This window comes from Diabrotica virgifera, chromosome 4 (assembly GCF_917563875.1).
Source record: "Diabrotica virgifera virgifera chromosome 4, PGI_DIABVI_V3a".
NCBI classification, from domain to species: Eukaryota; Metazoa; Arthropoda; class Insecta; order Coleoptera; family Chrysomelidae; genus Diabrotica; species Diabrotica virgifera.
The window spans coordinates 159,176,217-159,194,360 of NC_065446.1; the positions used below are offsets into that span (position 1 = coordinate 159,176,217).

At 32.3% G+C, this 18,144-nt stretch overlaps 1 protein-coding gene across 1 annotated transcript in view; it reads right to left on the reverse strand.

Annotated features, from left to right (window-relative positions):
• LOC126883987 (protein pygopus-like) overlaps window positions 1-18,144 on the reverse strand; it is a 34,470-nt gene that overhangs the window by 6,065 nt on the left and 10,261 nt on the right. The window contains exons 3-4 of the mRNA XM_050649759.1: window positions 10,610-10,840; window positions 898-1,123 (exon numbers count right to left, since the gene is read on the reverse strand). Coding sequence (XP_050505716.1) covers window positions 898-1,123; window positions 10,610-10,840 — 457 coding nt within the window. The remainder of the gene's footprint in view (window positions 1-897; window positions 1,124-10,609; window positions 10,841-18,144) is intronic.

Genomic DNA, 18,144 nt, shown 5'->3' on the forward strand with positions numbered 1-18,144 from the left:
TAAATCTTATATGTTCACTTGCTTGAATTCCAACTGTACATAATATTGTTATATCACGTAAACATATAAAGTAACAAAATACTACTACTACTAATAATAATATACGTTTATTCAAATCAATAGTTATTACAATAATTTACAATTTCGGCTTACTTACACTAAAATAAACGTAAAAAAAGTCTTAAAAGCATAAACATGCTTGTTGACTTAATCTGTCTAATATTGACAAGTTTATGTTTATTGTTTTTTTTACAAATCATTATTTTATTTTACAGTTTCTAATCTAATTTCTATGTTTTTTTTATCTAGTATAATTTAAATTTATTAAATTGTTACACAACTCCCTGTTTTCTTTTACCCAAGCAGTAACTAATTTTTTATACAAACAAAAATTTTTGCTATTTTTAAAATTTATGGGCAATTGATTGTATATTCTTGGAGCAAAATATTTAATTGACCGTTGCGTGATTGTTTTTAAAGTGTGAAGACATTCGACATTCAATTTTCTTCTTGTTTCATAATTTGACACTTTTACTTTAAGAGGAATATCTTTATGAATATTTTTAAGTAGCTCTAAGCAGTACAATTGCCGAATATCAAGAACCTGAGTTTCATGAAAATGTTGGTCTGAGGGATATGTTTTTCGTTTTCCATATATTAGTTTAAGAAACCATTTCTGAGTATATTGAAGGGTCACCAGATGGCAATCAACTACTCCACCCCATCCTAAAATCCCATATACAAGATAAGATTGTACTAGAGACAGGTAAAGCATTTTAAGCTGTTCAACATCCAAAAACTCTTGTAAATAGCGGCATTTTGGTAGCAGTCCTCGTATTTTTCTTATAATATTTTTTATTACTACTCATTTGAATGTAAAAACAAAGGTTTATTTACCTGTGAAACCAAAAGTTGCAGCCACTCTCACACAGAATAGCCTGATCGTTGTCATGCACTTCTTTATGGCACACCCCACAGGGATATATAGGTGGGGCATTGGGATTCTGAGAGTTAAAAACCATCGGCTGATCAGCTGGATATATTTTACCTGCCGAAACAGGCATTGGTTTCGAGTACATACTATTCATAGGGGACATTATAAAATTATTATTCATAGGAGGACCTAAAAATTATTATACAATTATAAAAAAGGAATATATTTTTATATATAAAAAATGTCACATTTCTCCTCACTTCATATTGATACTGTCAATTTTACCTCTACAAGATTTTACGTAAGAAACAGTTTCAAATGTGTTATTGAAGGTTCTTGTCCCAATATTTCATATCATATTTCATATTTTATATCATATCAATGTGTGCAGTGTCTTGATGTGTGAACACTGTTTCTATATATACAGGCTGTCCAGAAACTCTACCGACAAATGAAGACAGGAGATTCCTCAGATAAATTTAAGACATTTTAACCCAATTCTTCTAGTCCGAAAATGCTTCCTAAGGGAGCTAGAGCTCTTTGAAGATGGCGTCTTGTAATTAGTTTTTCTTAAATAACTCCAGAACGCTTTTATTTAGAAAAATGAAAATTTGTACGCATATTAATCTTCCAGAGATAAATCGATTACATTTATTGTGAACTTGTAGTACCGGTCATAGGCGTCCGTTTTGGGTAGGGCAACGGTTATTTTATCGCATAACTTTTAAATCTTTAACTATTAAGCATTTTTGACACTGGATTATTAAATTATGAGGTATGCTAGTACTAAAAGGTACTCTTGCTTTAAGTCGGTAGAACACACCGTTTTATAGAAAAATCGATTTGAAAATTTTTCGTTTTTTGAATTTCCAAAAAAAAAATTAAAAAAAAAAACATTTAGAAAAACGAAAACTGGTACGTTTATTTATATTCCAGAGATAAATCGATTTCATTAATTGCGAATTTCTAGTACCGGTCATATGCGCCTTTTTGGGTAGGTCAATGATTATTTTATCGCATAACTTTTTTGTCTTTAATTTTTAAGAATTTTTTACTTTAGATTATTAAATTATAGGTATTCTAGTACTTAAAGTTACTCTTGGTATAAGTTGGTAAAATACACCGTTTTTTTTTTAATTTTTTTTTTTAATTTTTTTTCAAATTTAAAAAACGAAAAATTTTCAAATCGTATTTTCTAGAAAACGGTGTGTCTTACCGACTTAAATCAAGAGTACCTATTATTACTAGAATATCTTACAATATAATAATCCAGTATCAAAAATGCTTAAAGTTAAAGGCAAAAAAGTTATGCGATAAAATAACCGTTGCCCTACCCAAAACGGACGCCTATGACCGGTACTAGAAATTGACAATGGATGGAATCGATTTATGTCTGGAAGATAAATATGCGTACCAATTTTTGTTTTTCTAAATAGAAGCGTTCTGCAGGTATTTAACAAAAACTAATTAGAAGACGCCATCTTCAAAGAGCTCTAGCTCCCGTAGGAAGCATTTTCGGACTAGATGAATTGGGTTAAATTGTCTTAAAATTATCTGAGGAATCTCCTGTCTTCGTTTGTCGGTAGAGTTTCTGGACACCCTGTATTTTTATACAGGGTGTTAGTAAATAAGTACGAAAAACTTTAAAGGATAATTCTACATGAAAAAATAATGGCAGTTTGCTCTATAAACGTATGTCCGCAAATGCTTTGTTTCCGAGATACAGGGTGTTGAAATTTTTATTTCAAACTGCCAATTTTTTTATTGCTCTAATATCGGTTGAGATATGAAAATTACATTTGGTGGGTTTCAAGAGGTAGTTATTACGCATTTTTTGGCAGACCAATAACAATTTTATATTCATCATTGGCGCCCCTACGGGTAATGATCTAAATTTTTTTAAAGAAAAAAATGGTACGCCACTGAGATATTTTAAATTAAAAATTATTTTTGTACTCCTCGTGTAATTTATAAAAAAGAACCTTTCTTGTATTTTTTTCCTATGGTGCACCGTTTTTATGCGAAAAAATAAAACATCTTCGAGCATATTTTTCATTTCTTAATACATTATCAAGAACTCTCCAATATAATAATACCAAAGTAGAACAATAACAGAAAATATTGCTAAAAAGATTTTAACTAGGTGCAAAGCTACAACAAATGTTTAAAATTACCCCCTTTAAAGGTGACAGAATAATTTTATATTCACCATTGGCGCCCGTACAGGTAATGGTCTGAATTTTTTAAAGAAAAAAAAATAGTACCCCACTGAGAAACGTCAAATTAAAAATCATTTTTGAATTCCTCGTTCAATTTACGATAAAAAATAATTCTTGTCTTTTTTTCATATGCGGCGCCGTTTTTATACAAAAAAAAAAATAAAACATCTTAACGCTTACAAATTCAAGGTAGATTCCACATGCATAGAAACTTATTTCAAATACTTTATAAACGTTAAGATATTTTATTTTTTTTTGCATAAAAACGGCGCCTCATATAAAATAAAGACAAAAACGACTTTTTATCGTAAATTGAACGAGGAATTCAAAAATGTTTTTTAATCTGACATATCTCAGTGGCGTACTATTTTTTTCTTTAAAAAATTCGGGCCATTACTAGTACGAGCACCAATGGTGAATATAAAATTACTGTCACCTTTAAAGGAGGTAATTTTGAACATTTGTTGTAGCCTTGCACATAGCTAATTTTTTTTTAGAAATATTTTCTGTTATTGTTCTAGTTTGGCATTATTATATTGGAGTGTTCTTTATAATGTATTACGAAATGAAAAATACGCGCGAAGATGTTTTTTTTTGCATAAAAACGGTGCACCATATGGAAAAAAGACAAAAAAAGGTACTTTATCATAAATTAAACGTGGAATACAAAAATAATTTTTAATTTGAAATATCACGGTGGCGTACTATTTTTTCTTTACAAAAATTCAGACCAATACCCGTAGGCGAGCCAATGATGAATATAAAATTGTTATTTGTCTGCCAACAAATGCGCAATAATCACCTCTTAAAATCCACCAAATTTAGTTTTCATAGCTTAAAAGGTCTTAGAGCAATAAAAAAATTCGCAGTTTGAAAAAAAATGTCAACACCCAGTATCTTGGAAACTAAGCATTTGCGGACATACGTTTATAGAGCAAACTGCCATTATTTTTTCATGTAGAATTACCCCTTAAAGTTTTTCATACTTATTAACTAACACCCTGTATATAAGAAATGTCAGATTTCACCTCACTTCATATTGATATTGTCAATTTTACCTTTAAGGTGGTATGACACAATGTTAAAATTTATATAGTTTTTAGGTACAGTTACCGTCACTATTTCAAAACCAATCTTCAACTTAGGGGTATGTACGTGAACTGTAGACTTTCTATTTTAATAGTATCTAGTTAAAATTTCCAAAGAAAGTAGTATATTTTTTATAACTGTACTTAAAGGAGTCCATGTCATAACTTACTTAGTAACTTGTTGTAAAAATTCGTTTTGCATAATAATTTTTGAACTTGGGTAGAAAATAACTATCAGAAACGATTAACTACGCAAAAAGCTTTATTTTAAACAAAATTTCAGTCCGTACTGCCATAATTTTTAAATAAACTGTACCTAAAGGTGAAAATTATTGTTAAAAGCTGCAATCTGGGGATTTTGTTCATATTACAGCAATAAGTTGGCATTTTTCTAGTGATAAATTAGTTCTGCTGTCACTTAATAGATAAGAAGATGAGTTCACGTTTCATTTAGTAGATGGCAGCAGTGATGTATTAAATGGCGACAGATGCGCGTTTGCCGGATTTTAAGAAAATCTGCAAACAATTGAAAACGAGTTTTGTAACCACGGAAATACGATGAATCACGCGGTTTTGTTTAGAAAAGTGGCCCCACCCCCTCCCAGTACACATTTTGGGCCTTGTTTTACTTTCAATCATGATTGTATAACGTCACAGTGTCTTAACAATACAAATATACATATTTTATGCTTGAAACCGTGACGTTATACAAATGGTTGAAAGTTAAACGAGGCTCAAAATGTCTTAAATTGTTTACTGGGAGATTATACTAGTTTTGACATAATACATAGATAACCTAAACTCTAGTATGTTATGTGGGGCGTATCTAAAAACAATTTAAGTTTTATTCACTTTCTGGCAAATTTAATTTTTATAATAACGCAAATAATGCATTGTTCGGATACAATTAGCTTTTTGTAAAGACGATGACATCGACATTTTTACACACATTACACATGCCAATGGCCATTAGTATTTGTTGAGGCATTATCCTAATAAATAAATTGTAGACAAAACATGTATAATCATTGATTAATTTATGTCAAATATTTCCGTAAGTGAAAAAAATATTGAAATTTACTGGAGTAATAATTAAATAAACCGATATGCAGACGATACAGTTGTGGTTGCTAGCAGTATTGATGAACTTCAGCATTTTATGGACAGGGTACCTATAAAGAGCGAGTGAAAAAAGAGAATATAACCTTCAACATAAATAAAACAAAAATAGACACTGGTGAGCAAAACTCAAAAACCAGCCAGACAATTGAAAATAAAAAACCAATTCAACACTTAGAATTATATGTATACCTTGGAACAGTCGTCAAGTCGAAATGGGATCAAAAAACCGAAATACGATGTAGAATTGAAAAGGCCAGAGCTACATTTAACGTGAGAAATATATTCAATCATTGCGACATATCTGTCCCACTAAAAATATGGCTGCTAAAATGCTATGTATTTCCAGTCTTGTTGTATGGAGCAGAGACCTGGACAATAACGGAAACATTATCGAAAAGGCTAGAGGTATTCGAAATGTGGGTGTACCGACGGTATCCTCAAAATATTCTGGACGACTCACACCACCAACGAATAGGTATTGCGCCGAATGGGAAAACAAAAAGAAATATCTTTAACAATTAAAAAACGAAAACGTGAACACCTCGGTCATATATTATGAGACATGATAAATATCGTATACTGCAGCTGATAATATAGGGTAAAATAGAGAGTAAACGTGGATCCGGAAGAAGAAGACACTCATGGCGTCAAAACTTACGCCAATGGTATATACTAACATCGATCGAGTTATAGACACGCTGTAAACAAAATTAAAATTGCTATGATGATAGCCAACTTCCACAACGGACAAGGCACATGAAGAACAAGAATTAGAAATGAGATGAAAATGTAAAATTTTCCGAGGAAAAAAACTACCCGTGTTGACATTACAACATACAAATCAATGGTATCACCCTTCAGAGTTCCCAAAGCTTCATATACCTGGGCACAGATCTAAACAGTCAGCTAGACCGCTCAAAAAAATTAGAAGACGCATTGAAATAGCAAGATCTGGCTCCATGAACATGCTTAAAATGTCACAATAAGATTAAGAACACTAAAGTGTTATGTGTGGTCTCTATTACTATATGGCTGTGAGATCTGGACATTAAAACAGTATGATGTCAACAAACTAAATTCATTCGAAATGTGGATGTACCGCCGAATGCTAAGAATAAGCTGGACCACCAAAACTACAAATGAAGAAGTACTGGAAATAATGAACACACGTCCTCATCTGCTCAATACAATCAAAATAAGAAAGACGTCATATCTAGGACTTTTAATGCGCCATAGGGAATTTGAGCAGCTTCAGGTAATATTAGAAGGCAACATCGAAGGTAAAAGGGGTATAGCAAGAAAGAAAAAATCTTGGCTCCGAAACATCAGAGATTGGACCCACACAACAGGGAATGACTTAATCCATCAAGCCCCGAACAGAGAGAAATTTGCCATATTGATCGCCAACCTCAATAGAGAAGGCACTTAGGAGGAGGAGGACAACGCAAGAGACCCTAAGAGGTAGTTTTCTGTCCCGATTAAACCCCGATTAGCTAACCAGGACATAAAATACCGGTCCTAAGGCTCAAAGATAGATAGAAAGTAACTTATGAAGTGGTTACGATTGATTTGATTTAAGATGATAATTAGGGGATATTAGGGGGACAAATCAATGGTATCACCCTTCAGAGTTCCCAAAGCTTCATATACCTGGGCACAGATCTAAACAGTCAGCTAGACCGCTCAAAAAAATTAGAAGACGCATTGAAATAGCAAGATCTGGCTCCATGAACATGCTTAAAATGTCACAATAAGATTGAGAACACTAAAGTGTTATGTGTGGTCTCTATTACTATATGGCTGTGAGATCTGGACATTAAAACAGTATGATGTCAACAAACTGAATTCATTCGAAATGTGGATGTACCGCCGAATGCTAAGAATAAGCTGGACCACCAAAACTACAAATGAAGAAGTACTGGAAATAATGAGCACACGTCCTCATCTGGTCAATACAATCAAAATAAGAAAGACGTCATATCTAGGACTTTTAATGCGCCATAGGGAATTTGAGCAGCTTCAGGTAATATTAGAAGGCAACATCGAAGGTAAAAGGGGTATAGCAAGAAAGAAAAAATCTTGGCTCCGAAACATCAGAGATTGGACCCACACAACAGGGAATGACTTAATCCATCAAGCCCCGAACAGAGAGAAATTTGCCATATTGATCGCCAACCTCAATAGAGAAGGCACTTAGGAGGAGGAGGACAACGCAAGAGACCCTAAGAGGTAGTTTTCTGTCCCGATTAAACCCCGATTAGCTAACCAGGACATAAAATACCGGTCCTAAGGCTCAAAGATAGATAGAAAGTAACTTATGAAGTGGTTACGATTGATTTGATTTAAGATGATAATTAGGGGGTGATTTTCCCGAGGTTTTTGACCAAAAAAAGGGACCAACTATATTTTGAGCATTTGCTTAGTTTTGATGCTACAAACTAAAAAAAAAAACAAAAATAAATATTTTTTAAACACTTTAAAAAAGTTGTAATGAGTTTTCCGCGTACCTAAAAAAAGTTGATTAATAGCAAGCTGAAAATTTGTTAATAGCTTAACTTAGGTGTCTAGTCGGACAAACTTTGATGTATGGTAACACTGGAACAGGGGAAGTTTTATTTGTGGAACAGTTTAAAAATTTGGAACGTCAGACTACGAAAACGTTCCATGTATTTTGTCGGACAGAACTTCCAATTGATTGACTTTATGTCCACTTTACATCAACAATAAATTGAACAAGAAATTGACAAAGTTATTCAAGGCCAAATTTAACGTGTACAAAATGTATGGTTTGTAAAAGAAAATGAAGGAATTTGATGAAATAGAACAATTGGATATGTTTTATTTTGTCAAATTTCTTTTCTTTTTATTCACGGCAAAATTGGGTGTTTTGTATAAAGTCAAATTTGACCTTGAATAACTTTGTCAATTTCTTGTTCAATTTATTGTTGATGTAAAGTGCACTTTAGAATTAGTCAGTTTATCCATTTTCAGACTTATTTTGAACGTATATTTTTTCACCCCCGAGATGAGGTAAAACTCACCCTCAGGGCAAAATCTTACATCGGCACACTATCACTTTTCTTGGTTGACATGTTACCTATGTGTATGCCAAATTTCATGTTAATCCAAGCGATTATGTAAAATTTAGAGCAAAAAGTTTGATTCAATGTATATATTTACTACTTGTATTTCAAACAATTGCAAATTTCTTTATCAGTTTAAAATAAATATTTTTGACCAGGTAAAGAATTAATAATTGTCACAAAATTACAAATCACATTATTACATATATAATCTAAATACAATAAGTGATAAAATATTTCCAAATGAAACGTTTTGTATCTATTAGCATTGTTTAAAAAAAGATAAAAATTTGTCTAAGTTATACAATGCTATCTATTAATAGTAAGAATTTACCATTTCCAGGTAAAGAATTAAAAACCCTCATCTAATAAATACAATACAAGTACGATTGAAGGCGAACGGTACCGATCGATCGGTAACGATCATAAGTTCTATTTAGTACTTGGGAATGGCAACAACGCCGTCGTTAATAGAATTAAAATTCGTCGTTATTAAAATGTTCGAATATATATACGTGCTGCCATCTACTGAAAGAATTGTTAAACGTTTAGTTCCTATGATCACCAACCATTTTGACTGTGGCGTTTACATATCCCCTTAAAAGATTTTATGTAAGAAACAGTTTCAAATGTGTTATTGAAGTTTCTTGTCCCAATATTACAAAAATGATTCCAAACGTAGTGCATCTATCATATTTATATCAATGTGTGTAGTGTCTTGATGTGTGAACACTGTTTCTATGTTTTGTAGTGTCCTTTTATCTATTGATTCACAATTTTTATCTCACAATTTCATTATTAACGAAACTGATCTATTCACGAGATAAGGATTTACATAATCAGAAAAGAGTCTGGGTAATTCTGGAATTAACTCCAATTCTAAAAATGACCAGCACTCTTCACCTGTTATGGTTCTATCCCAAAAATAAGGTCCAATAACTAAACGGCGTTATTCATAATTTCTGCCCACACATTGATCTTTTGATGACATACGCGGCAGAAACACGACCAGATACAGAAAGGACAAAAAGAATGCTAGAAACAGCAGAGATGAAAACACTTCGAAAAATCGATGGTAAGATACTATGGGATAGAGATAGAAGTGCAGATATACGAATGAGATGCAAGGTGGACAACATTAATAATTGGGTGAAAAACAGAAGAGTAGAATGGAACGACCACATAAGCCGAATGACAACAAATAGAGTAGTAAGGAAAGATTCCCCAATAGGAAGACGATCAGTGGGAAGACCACGAAAACGATGGAATGACAACTTACTGGAGGTACAATGAAAAACCAATTGAGTCATGTCTACACAAAAAGAAGAAGAAGACATTGATCTTTTGTCGATGCTGCGTATAAGCCCCCACCATCCAATGCGGATTTTAATCTGACCAGTACCTGCAGATTTACTTATTGACCGTACCGTTTAAATGGAAAGTAAAGTAAATCCATCAGAAAAAAGGATTTGGTTAAAAAAATTAGGATTCGTGTAAATCTATTTAAAATTGTGTAACAGAACTCTATTCTGTGATATGGATCGCCTCTATTCAATTCCTGTACCAATTATACTTTATATAGGGATGCCGTTTTTCATTTTTTTTTTCAATATGTATATACGAACGGTTGTTTGACTGATTTGATTTTTGGTTCCAATTATTCTAGTAGACTTATGAGGATCTTCAACCATCAACAAAAAATGGCAGTTTTTGTTTCGTCTGGAATACCAGGACGACAACTTTTTTTGGTAGTTCTCGTAAATGTCCACTTTTATTTTTAACCGATACTCATACAAAAACAGAAGGGACTTTTTTAAACTTTAACAAATACCAAGCGACCCATTTTATTTTCTCTTTACGTTAATATCAACGGTTGTAATAAACATGTCTGCATGTTAATCTCTGCATTAGTGGTTAATATTGGCCATTAACAGGATATACGCTGCGTCATCAATAAAAAACTGTAATAAAGGATTGGAAAATATACAGGTGGTCCTATTTAAACATACGCATATTATCCGTATATCTAAGAAACTGTAGATCTGACAACAATGAAAACAGACTATCTTTAATCGCTGGTCCATCTATTAATACACATTTTACAATCTTAGTAATATAAAGTGAAAAATTTAACTATTTAATGACCAAAAATAAGAAACTTACCAATAGGAGGTCCATTCCCAGAATTTAAATTCATTCCTGGGCCAGGACCTGGACCACCATGGGGGCCGTGAGGTCCATGTGACATTTGTGGTCCGCCCATTGGTGGGCCATTCATGGGATTATTCATTCCACCTCCATTGATTGGTCCAGCATGGCCCATTGGACTGGCATTACCAGAGCCGTGACCTGGCATTGGTCCCATATTACCTATAGGGCTATGCATAGGAGGACCTAAAAGCAGAGAAAAGACACTGAACGGTTAAAACTTAGTGCTAAAGCAGATTACTAATTGTGAATTTGTGGCGAAAATTTGTACATAATTTAATGTTTAAAAAGTACTGTAAATGACTAGTGAAGATAAGGGTATTCCATGAAGCAGTTTTGCTTAAAAATGAAATCTGATGGATGAGAGCCGTTTTCTTCTTCTTCTTCTTTTAGTTGTAGGACTTTTTGTTCTATAGCATTTTTTCACTTTTTGACAACACTTTTTGAGTTATTTACTGGTGAATATTATGTCAATTTTTCAACAAAAAAACACGTTCTTAGATGGTTTTTTGCAAACAACTCGAAAAGTCAGTATGTTATCGAAAAAAATATTCTTAACAAAAAGATAGCTTATTAAAAAGTGAAAAACAAATGGTGTATGTATGAGGTCTCTAGACCCAGTAGAAACAGAGTTGTATCTAATGAAAAATAGCTTAATATTTGCCAAATTCCAAATCTAATATTTCAATAAGAAATAACCAAAAAATGAAGCACTTTTTGGGGAAAACTCATTACAACTTATTTGTGTTTAAAAAAGCTTTATTTTTGTTTTTTAAAAAAGTTTCTAGCACCAAAATTAAGCAAGTTACGCTCAAAGTAAAGTTGGTCCCTTTTTTTGGTAAAAAAGAATCAGGAAAATCATCACCTAATAATTAATACCTCAAATGAAATTAATGGTTGCCGCTTCACAAGTTGCTTTACTTATTATATCTTATTTATATGATCTGTAAGTTTCATCAGTTCAAAGTGCTTATGTATTTTTGAAAAAATTTGGTTTTAAAGTAAAATTTTTTAATTTTGAAAAAGTGCTTTTTTTCAAAATAAAGTAAAAATTATTAGTGATACCAAAAATTCCAAGGAGTTTTACTCCAAATGTAGGTTTTGCTTTTCTGAATATTTTGGATTTTTGTTTTTCTGTAAGACAAAAATTGGTTAAGATACAGCTGTTCAAAATTTGCATACACTCGTGATTAGTGACTCGTTCAATTCAACTGCATCCCTTTCAAAAATAAGCACTTTAGAGATCATATAAACAATACATAAGTAAAGTAACTTGTGCAGCGGTAATGATTAATTTCATTTTGAGATGCTAATTAGGGGGTGATTTTCACGATTTATTTTGAGCATAACTTGGTTAATTTGATTCTAGAAACTTAAAAAACAAAAATAAAGCTTTTTAACACTTTAAAAAAGTTATAATGAGTTTTCCCCAAAAAGCCTCCTTTTTTAGGTTATTTCATTTTGAAATATTCTATTTGGAATTTGACGAATATGAACCCATTTTTCATTAGCTACTACTCTGCTTCTGCTAGGTCTGGAGACCTCATGTGAACACTATTTTTTTCACTTTTTGATAATCTATATTTTTGCTATTTTTTTTTTTTTTGATAAAATACTCTTTGAGTTATTTTCGAAAAACCGTTTAAAAACGTGGTTTTTTATTTGTTGAAAAACGAACACATTCACTCGCAAATAACTTGAAAAGTATTAACTTGCGAAAAAAAAACGCTACAGACCAAAAGTTGCTTAAAATTAGTTACTTTATCCACTTCCTGACTTATTTTGAACATATATTTTTCACCCCCGAGAAGGAGTGAACATCACCCCAGGGTAAAAGCACACATCGGCACAATATCACTTTTTCTTTGACGTGTTAGCTATGTGTATTCCAAATTGCATGTCAATTCAAGTGGTTATTTACTAAGTTAGAGGTTTTGCTATATTTTACTGTTAGTGAATGGACAATAAGGGTTTACATCACCATGTGCCTTTACAACTATGGAAATCCTATCTGCAATTGTTCTTACTAAGGATTGACACAAGTCAGGATCAAAACTATCCCATATTTCCCTTAATTTTCTCTTCAAGTTAGCAATAGTTCTCTGGGGATCATTACACAATTTCTGTTTCATTTTATTCCGCAATGTCTCAATAACATTAAGGTCTAGGCAGTGCGAAGGCCAAATGAGCGACGCTAGATTAGTCCGTTGCTCTGCGTCGCGTTGCACAGTGGTTCCAAATGCTGAAAACGTGGTCATGAGGCGAAGAAAAATGTCCCTATCTGGGGATTTTCATGTTTACATTTGATTTCTCATACTATCGTAGAGTCATAATACGCAGGTATAAAGATCAGACTGGATATATTGTGGCTCATAGCTCAGGAACAAGTGAGCCATGTACAAGTGTATTTTGGCTGGCAGAGAAAGTGAAAAAGAACGCGTATATTGAAAACGCTGTAAAACGTTTTATAGTTTTTCAATTTTATCGATGTAAAGCAGGTTCTTCTTTTTCAAGTATGTAGTAATGTAAGCTGTAAGTTAACTTAAGATTTAGTAACAATAAATACCTTAAATTTGTTAATGCATAAATAGTGAAAATATACTTGAAATAATTAAACTTTAACAAAGATACATTCAAAAAGTACAAAATTCTGCATAATTCTGAGGCTAATTTTTATTAATCTTAAAGTATATAGTAAGAAGATACAGAATCACTTTGATTTAGCTGCCTATAACTGCCTATGCATAGCTGGCAGTTGTTTGAATATAAAAGTGGGAAATGAGGCATATTACATGATTCTGGCGATTGTTGAGTATGTATGGGCGGTTTTACATAAGTAATAGTTTCTGGATACTGTACTTCATAAACAAAATGTATTGGTAATCAGCAATTTTAAAAGACCTTTATAATATAAATTTTTAAATAAATATGCGTTTAAAATAAAATTTTCGAATTTCTTTCGGTCATATGGGATCCACCATTTTGTTTTTAAAAAAATTAATGTTAGATTTGTAATCAAGGACCATAAACTACCAAATTTAATAAAAAATTTGCGTTTTGATTGATATTTTCGATTTCTTTCCGCCATGTTGAATCCGCCATTTTGTTTTTCAGAAAAAATAATATCATATTCGTAATCAGCGATGCCAAAAACCCTTAAAAACGAAAGTAATTCCGAAGTGCATGAACAATAAATACTTTTAAAGGTTCATGACCACGTTTTCGGCATTTGGAACCACTGTGCGTTGTGACGTCGCAACGGAACGTTTAAGCCTGGGTTTCCTCGAAAGCGGCACCGACAAACTGCGAACGTAACACTGCGATGAATGACGTCATAAAAAACTGTACCACGCAAAATAATCGCGGTGGTTTCCAAGGATGCGTTGAAAGCCACCGCTTGCCGAGTTTGCACATTCCATTGCCGCAGTGAAGAACCTCGAATTTTTCACCGTAATCTGACGTAATTCATCGCAGTGTTACGGTCGCAGTTTGTCGGTGCCACTTTCGAGGAAACCGAGGCTTAACACTGCGATGAATTACGTCAGATTACGGTGAAAAATTCAAGGTTCTTCACTGCGGCAATGGAATGTGCAAACTCAGCAAGCGGTGGTCTCCAACGCATCCTTGGAAACCACCGCTATTATTTTGCGTGGTACAGTTTTTATGACGTCATTCATCGCAGTATTACGATCGCAGTTTGTCGGTGCCGCTTTCGAGGAAACCGCATTAGAACGAGGCCCCATCACTGCTTTGCGCTGCGTCGCGTCGATCAGTTGCGATGTTTCAACGGATCGACAGACAAGGGTGTTCTTCGATGGCAGTGTCATCGAAAGGCAGGTGTGGCATACAATGCGTTGTTATGTTGCGACGTCGCAACACGGTCCGTTAGTGCTATTATGAAAATAAAAAATATCCACCAAGTCAGTAGTAATTATATTTTGATCAATATAATTATTAAACTTCATGAATTTATTACAAACAAGAAAAATCAATGTATCATTAGTTTGGATTAAAGAACATTGTGGAATAAAAGAGAATGAAGAAGTGGACGAAGATGCTAAGAAAGGAAGTAGAACAGGAGAGCTTTTAAGCTATAAGTGTCCCCACAGTGAAATTGCCTGCCACGTAAAACCCATAATACTAGCAGAATGGAGAGAAATGTATAGTAACAGTCCAAAAGGAAAATTTTATAAAAACATAGTTACCAAGCCTCCTGGCCAGTCTTGGTTCTCAAGACCGTCGGGAAGCAAGCGGGTTTTCTCTGTTTTGTGCAGGTTAAGGTCCAACCATGTTTTAACTCCCCAGTACAAATTTAAAATAAAATTGAGTGATTCTCCTAATTGTTCATGTGGAGAAGAAGGTACAGCGGAGCACATGATCTTAGGCTGTTCTAAAATAATAAACGAGGTTAAAGTATTAAATGAAGAATCAAAATCACCAGACCATATAACTTAACTCAACTATCAAGAGCAGAAGATTACAATATTTATCAAATTTTGTACAAACATATTTTATGTACATATTAGATTAAGTTTATAACCTATGGTTTTTTTTCCTTCGTGTTAAGCCCTATGTCTATTCGAGGTCCACCTGTCTCGTCTAAATGCTCTGATCGACCCCTAAGCGTCAAATTGTGTCATAGTCTAATATCCCAATTTATATTGGAAAAAAGACAATGAAAAAAAAAATGGAAAATAAAAAATAATAATAATAAAAAAATAAATAAATAAAAAAAAGATTTAAAAAAATACAACGAAAGGAAATAATTCCAAATAGAAATAAAAATCGTTGAAAAATTAGATATAGGTATATAAAACAGTTCTTTGTAAAATTGGAGCAGGATTGTGATTGGATATCTACCTAAACAAACCAGTAGAAAGCAGGAAGCACTCCTTTAGAGCTTCCGCATAAATAATACAAACAATTCCGAAAAGGTAAGATGGCGAATGGACATTGACTCCGAAGCCAATAATGCTCAAACTCACACACACACACATGGTTGTAAAAGCACATGGTGATGTGAACCCTTATTGTCCATTCACTAACAGTAAAATATTGCAAAACCTCTAACTTAGTAAATAACCACTTGAATTGACATGCAATTTGGAATACACATAGCTAACACGTCAAAGAAAAAGTGATATTGTGCCGATGTGTGCTTTTATCCTGGAGATGAGGTTCACCCCTTCTCGGGGGTGAAAAAATATATGTTCAAAATAAGTCCGGAAATGGATAAAGTAACTCATTTTAAGCAACTTTTGGTCTATATCGTTTTTTTTCGCAAGTTAATACTTTTCAAGTTATTTGCGAGTGAATATGTTTGTTTTTCAACAAATAAAAAACCACTTTTTTAAACGGTTTTTCGAAAATAACTCAAAGAGTATTTTATCAAAAAAAAAAAATAGCAAAAATATAGATTATAAAAAAGTGAAAAAAATAGTGTTCACATGAGGTCTCCAGACCTAGCAGAAGCAGAGTAGTAGCTAATGAAAAATGGGTTCATATTCGTCAAATTCCAAATAGAATATTTCAAAATGAAATAACCTAAAAAAGGAGGCTTTTTGGGGAAAGCTTATTATAACTTTTCTAAAGTGTTAAAAAAGCTTTATTTTTGTTTTTTAAGTTTCTAGAATCAAATTAACCAAGTTATGCTCAAAATAAAGTTGGTCTCTTTTTTTTGGTAAAAGAAATCGTGAAAATCACCCCCTAATTAGCATCTCAAAATGAAATTAATCATTACCGTTTCACAAGTTACTTTACTTATGTATTGTTTATATGATCTCTAAGTTCCATCGGTTCAAAGTGCTTATTTTTGAAAGGGATGCAGTTGAATTGAACGAGTCACTAATCACGAGTGTATGCAAATTTTTAACAGCTGTATCTTAGCCAATTTTTGTCTTACAGAAAAACAAAAATCCAAAATATTCAGAACAGCAAAACCTACATTTGGAGTAAAACTCCTTAGAATTTTTGGTATCACTAATAATTTTTAATTTATTTTGAAAAAAAAAAGCACTTTTCGAAAATTAAAAAAAATTTACTTTAAAACCAAATTTTTTTAAAAATACATAAGCACTTTGAACTGATGAAACTTACAGATCATATAAATAGGATATAAGTAAAGCAACTTGTGAAGCGGCAACCATTAATTTCATTTGAGGTGTTAATTATTAGGTGATGACTTTCCTGATTCTTTTTTTACCAAAAAAAGGGACCAACTTTACTTTGAGCGTAAATTGCTTAATTTTGGTGCTAGAAACTTTTTTAAAAAACAAAAATAAAGCTTTTTTAAACAAAAAAAAGTTGTAATGAGTTTTCCCCAAAAAGTGCTTCATTTTTTGGTTATTTCTTGTTGAAATATTAGATTTGGAATTTGGCAAATATTAAGCTATTTTTCATTAGATACAACTCTGCTTCTACTGGGTCTAGAGACCTCATACATACACCATTTGTTTTTCACTTTTGTATAAGCTATCTTTTTGTTAAGAATATTTTTTTCGAGAACATACTGACTTTTCGAGTTGTTGGCAAAAAAAGTGTTTTTTTGTTGAAAAATTAACATAATATTCACCAGTAAATAACTCAAAAAGTGTTGTCAAAAAGTGAAAAAACGCTATAGAACAAAAATTGCATAGAATTAGTCAGTTTTTTTTCAACATTTTTTTTCAACAAAGAAATTTTCAACAAATTTCCAGACTGATTTTGAACGTGAATTTTTTCACCCACATCAGCAAAATATCACTTTTTTTCTTTGACATGTCAGCAATGTGAATGCCAAATTTCATGTCAATCCAAGCAGCTCTTTAAAATTTGAAGCAAAAACAGTGGGGAAATGGACTATTATTAAAATAATAATTTTTTCAATAACTATCCAAACATTTTGTTGCCACGATATTATGCAATTTGTTCATTTATTTTTCTACCAACACTTCAATTCAAAGTTTATTGAAACCAAGACATTTCAATATTTTATTATTAATGATAGACTTTAATATATTGTAGATCTCATTCTTGAACACCATAAGCGCTTTGTGTATAAAACATATACACAGTAGTCGGGTCCAGGACGCCATGTGTTTAGATATTATTCACAGGGCATAGCTGTATTATAGGCCATAATTTTTGGCTGCTCCACAGACCTTATCGCAAAATATACAGAGTGAGTCTCTAATTTGGAATAAATTCAATAGTTTAAATACTAATTGTTTTTTTTGAAAAATGCTCAGAACTGTCGATTAGTATTTCAAATCTAAATTTTTTACATAGAATAATAATGTATACAAGGTGTCCCAATTTAGAGATATGACGTTGTCATTGGTTTTCTTAAATGGCAACACTGTCATTTTGATAGCTCTTTAGATAGGGTATGTAAAGTTATACATAACTGCAAAATATCAAATTTTTATTCCCTACCATTTAAAAGATAATAAAAAATAACAAAGTTATGAAAAACAAGCAATCAAATAATTGAATTTAATGATTTCAATCAA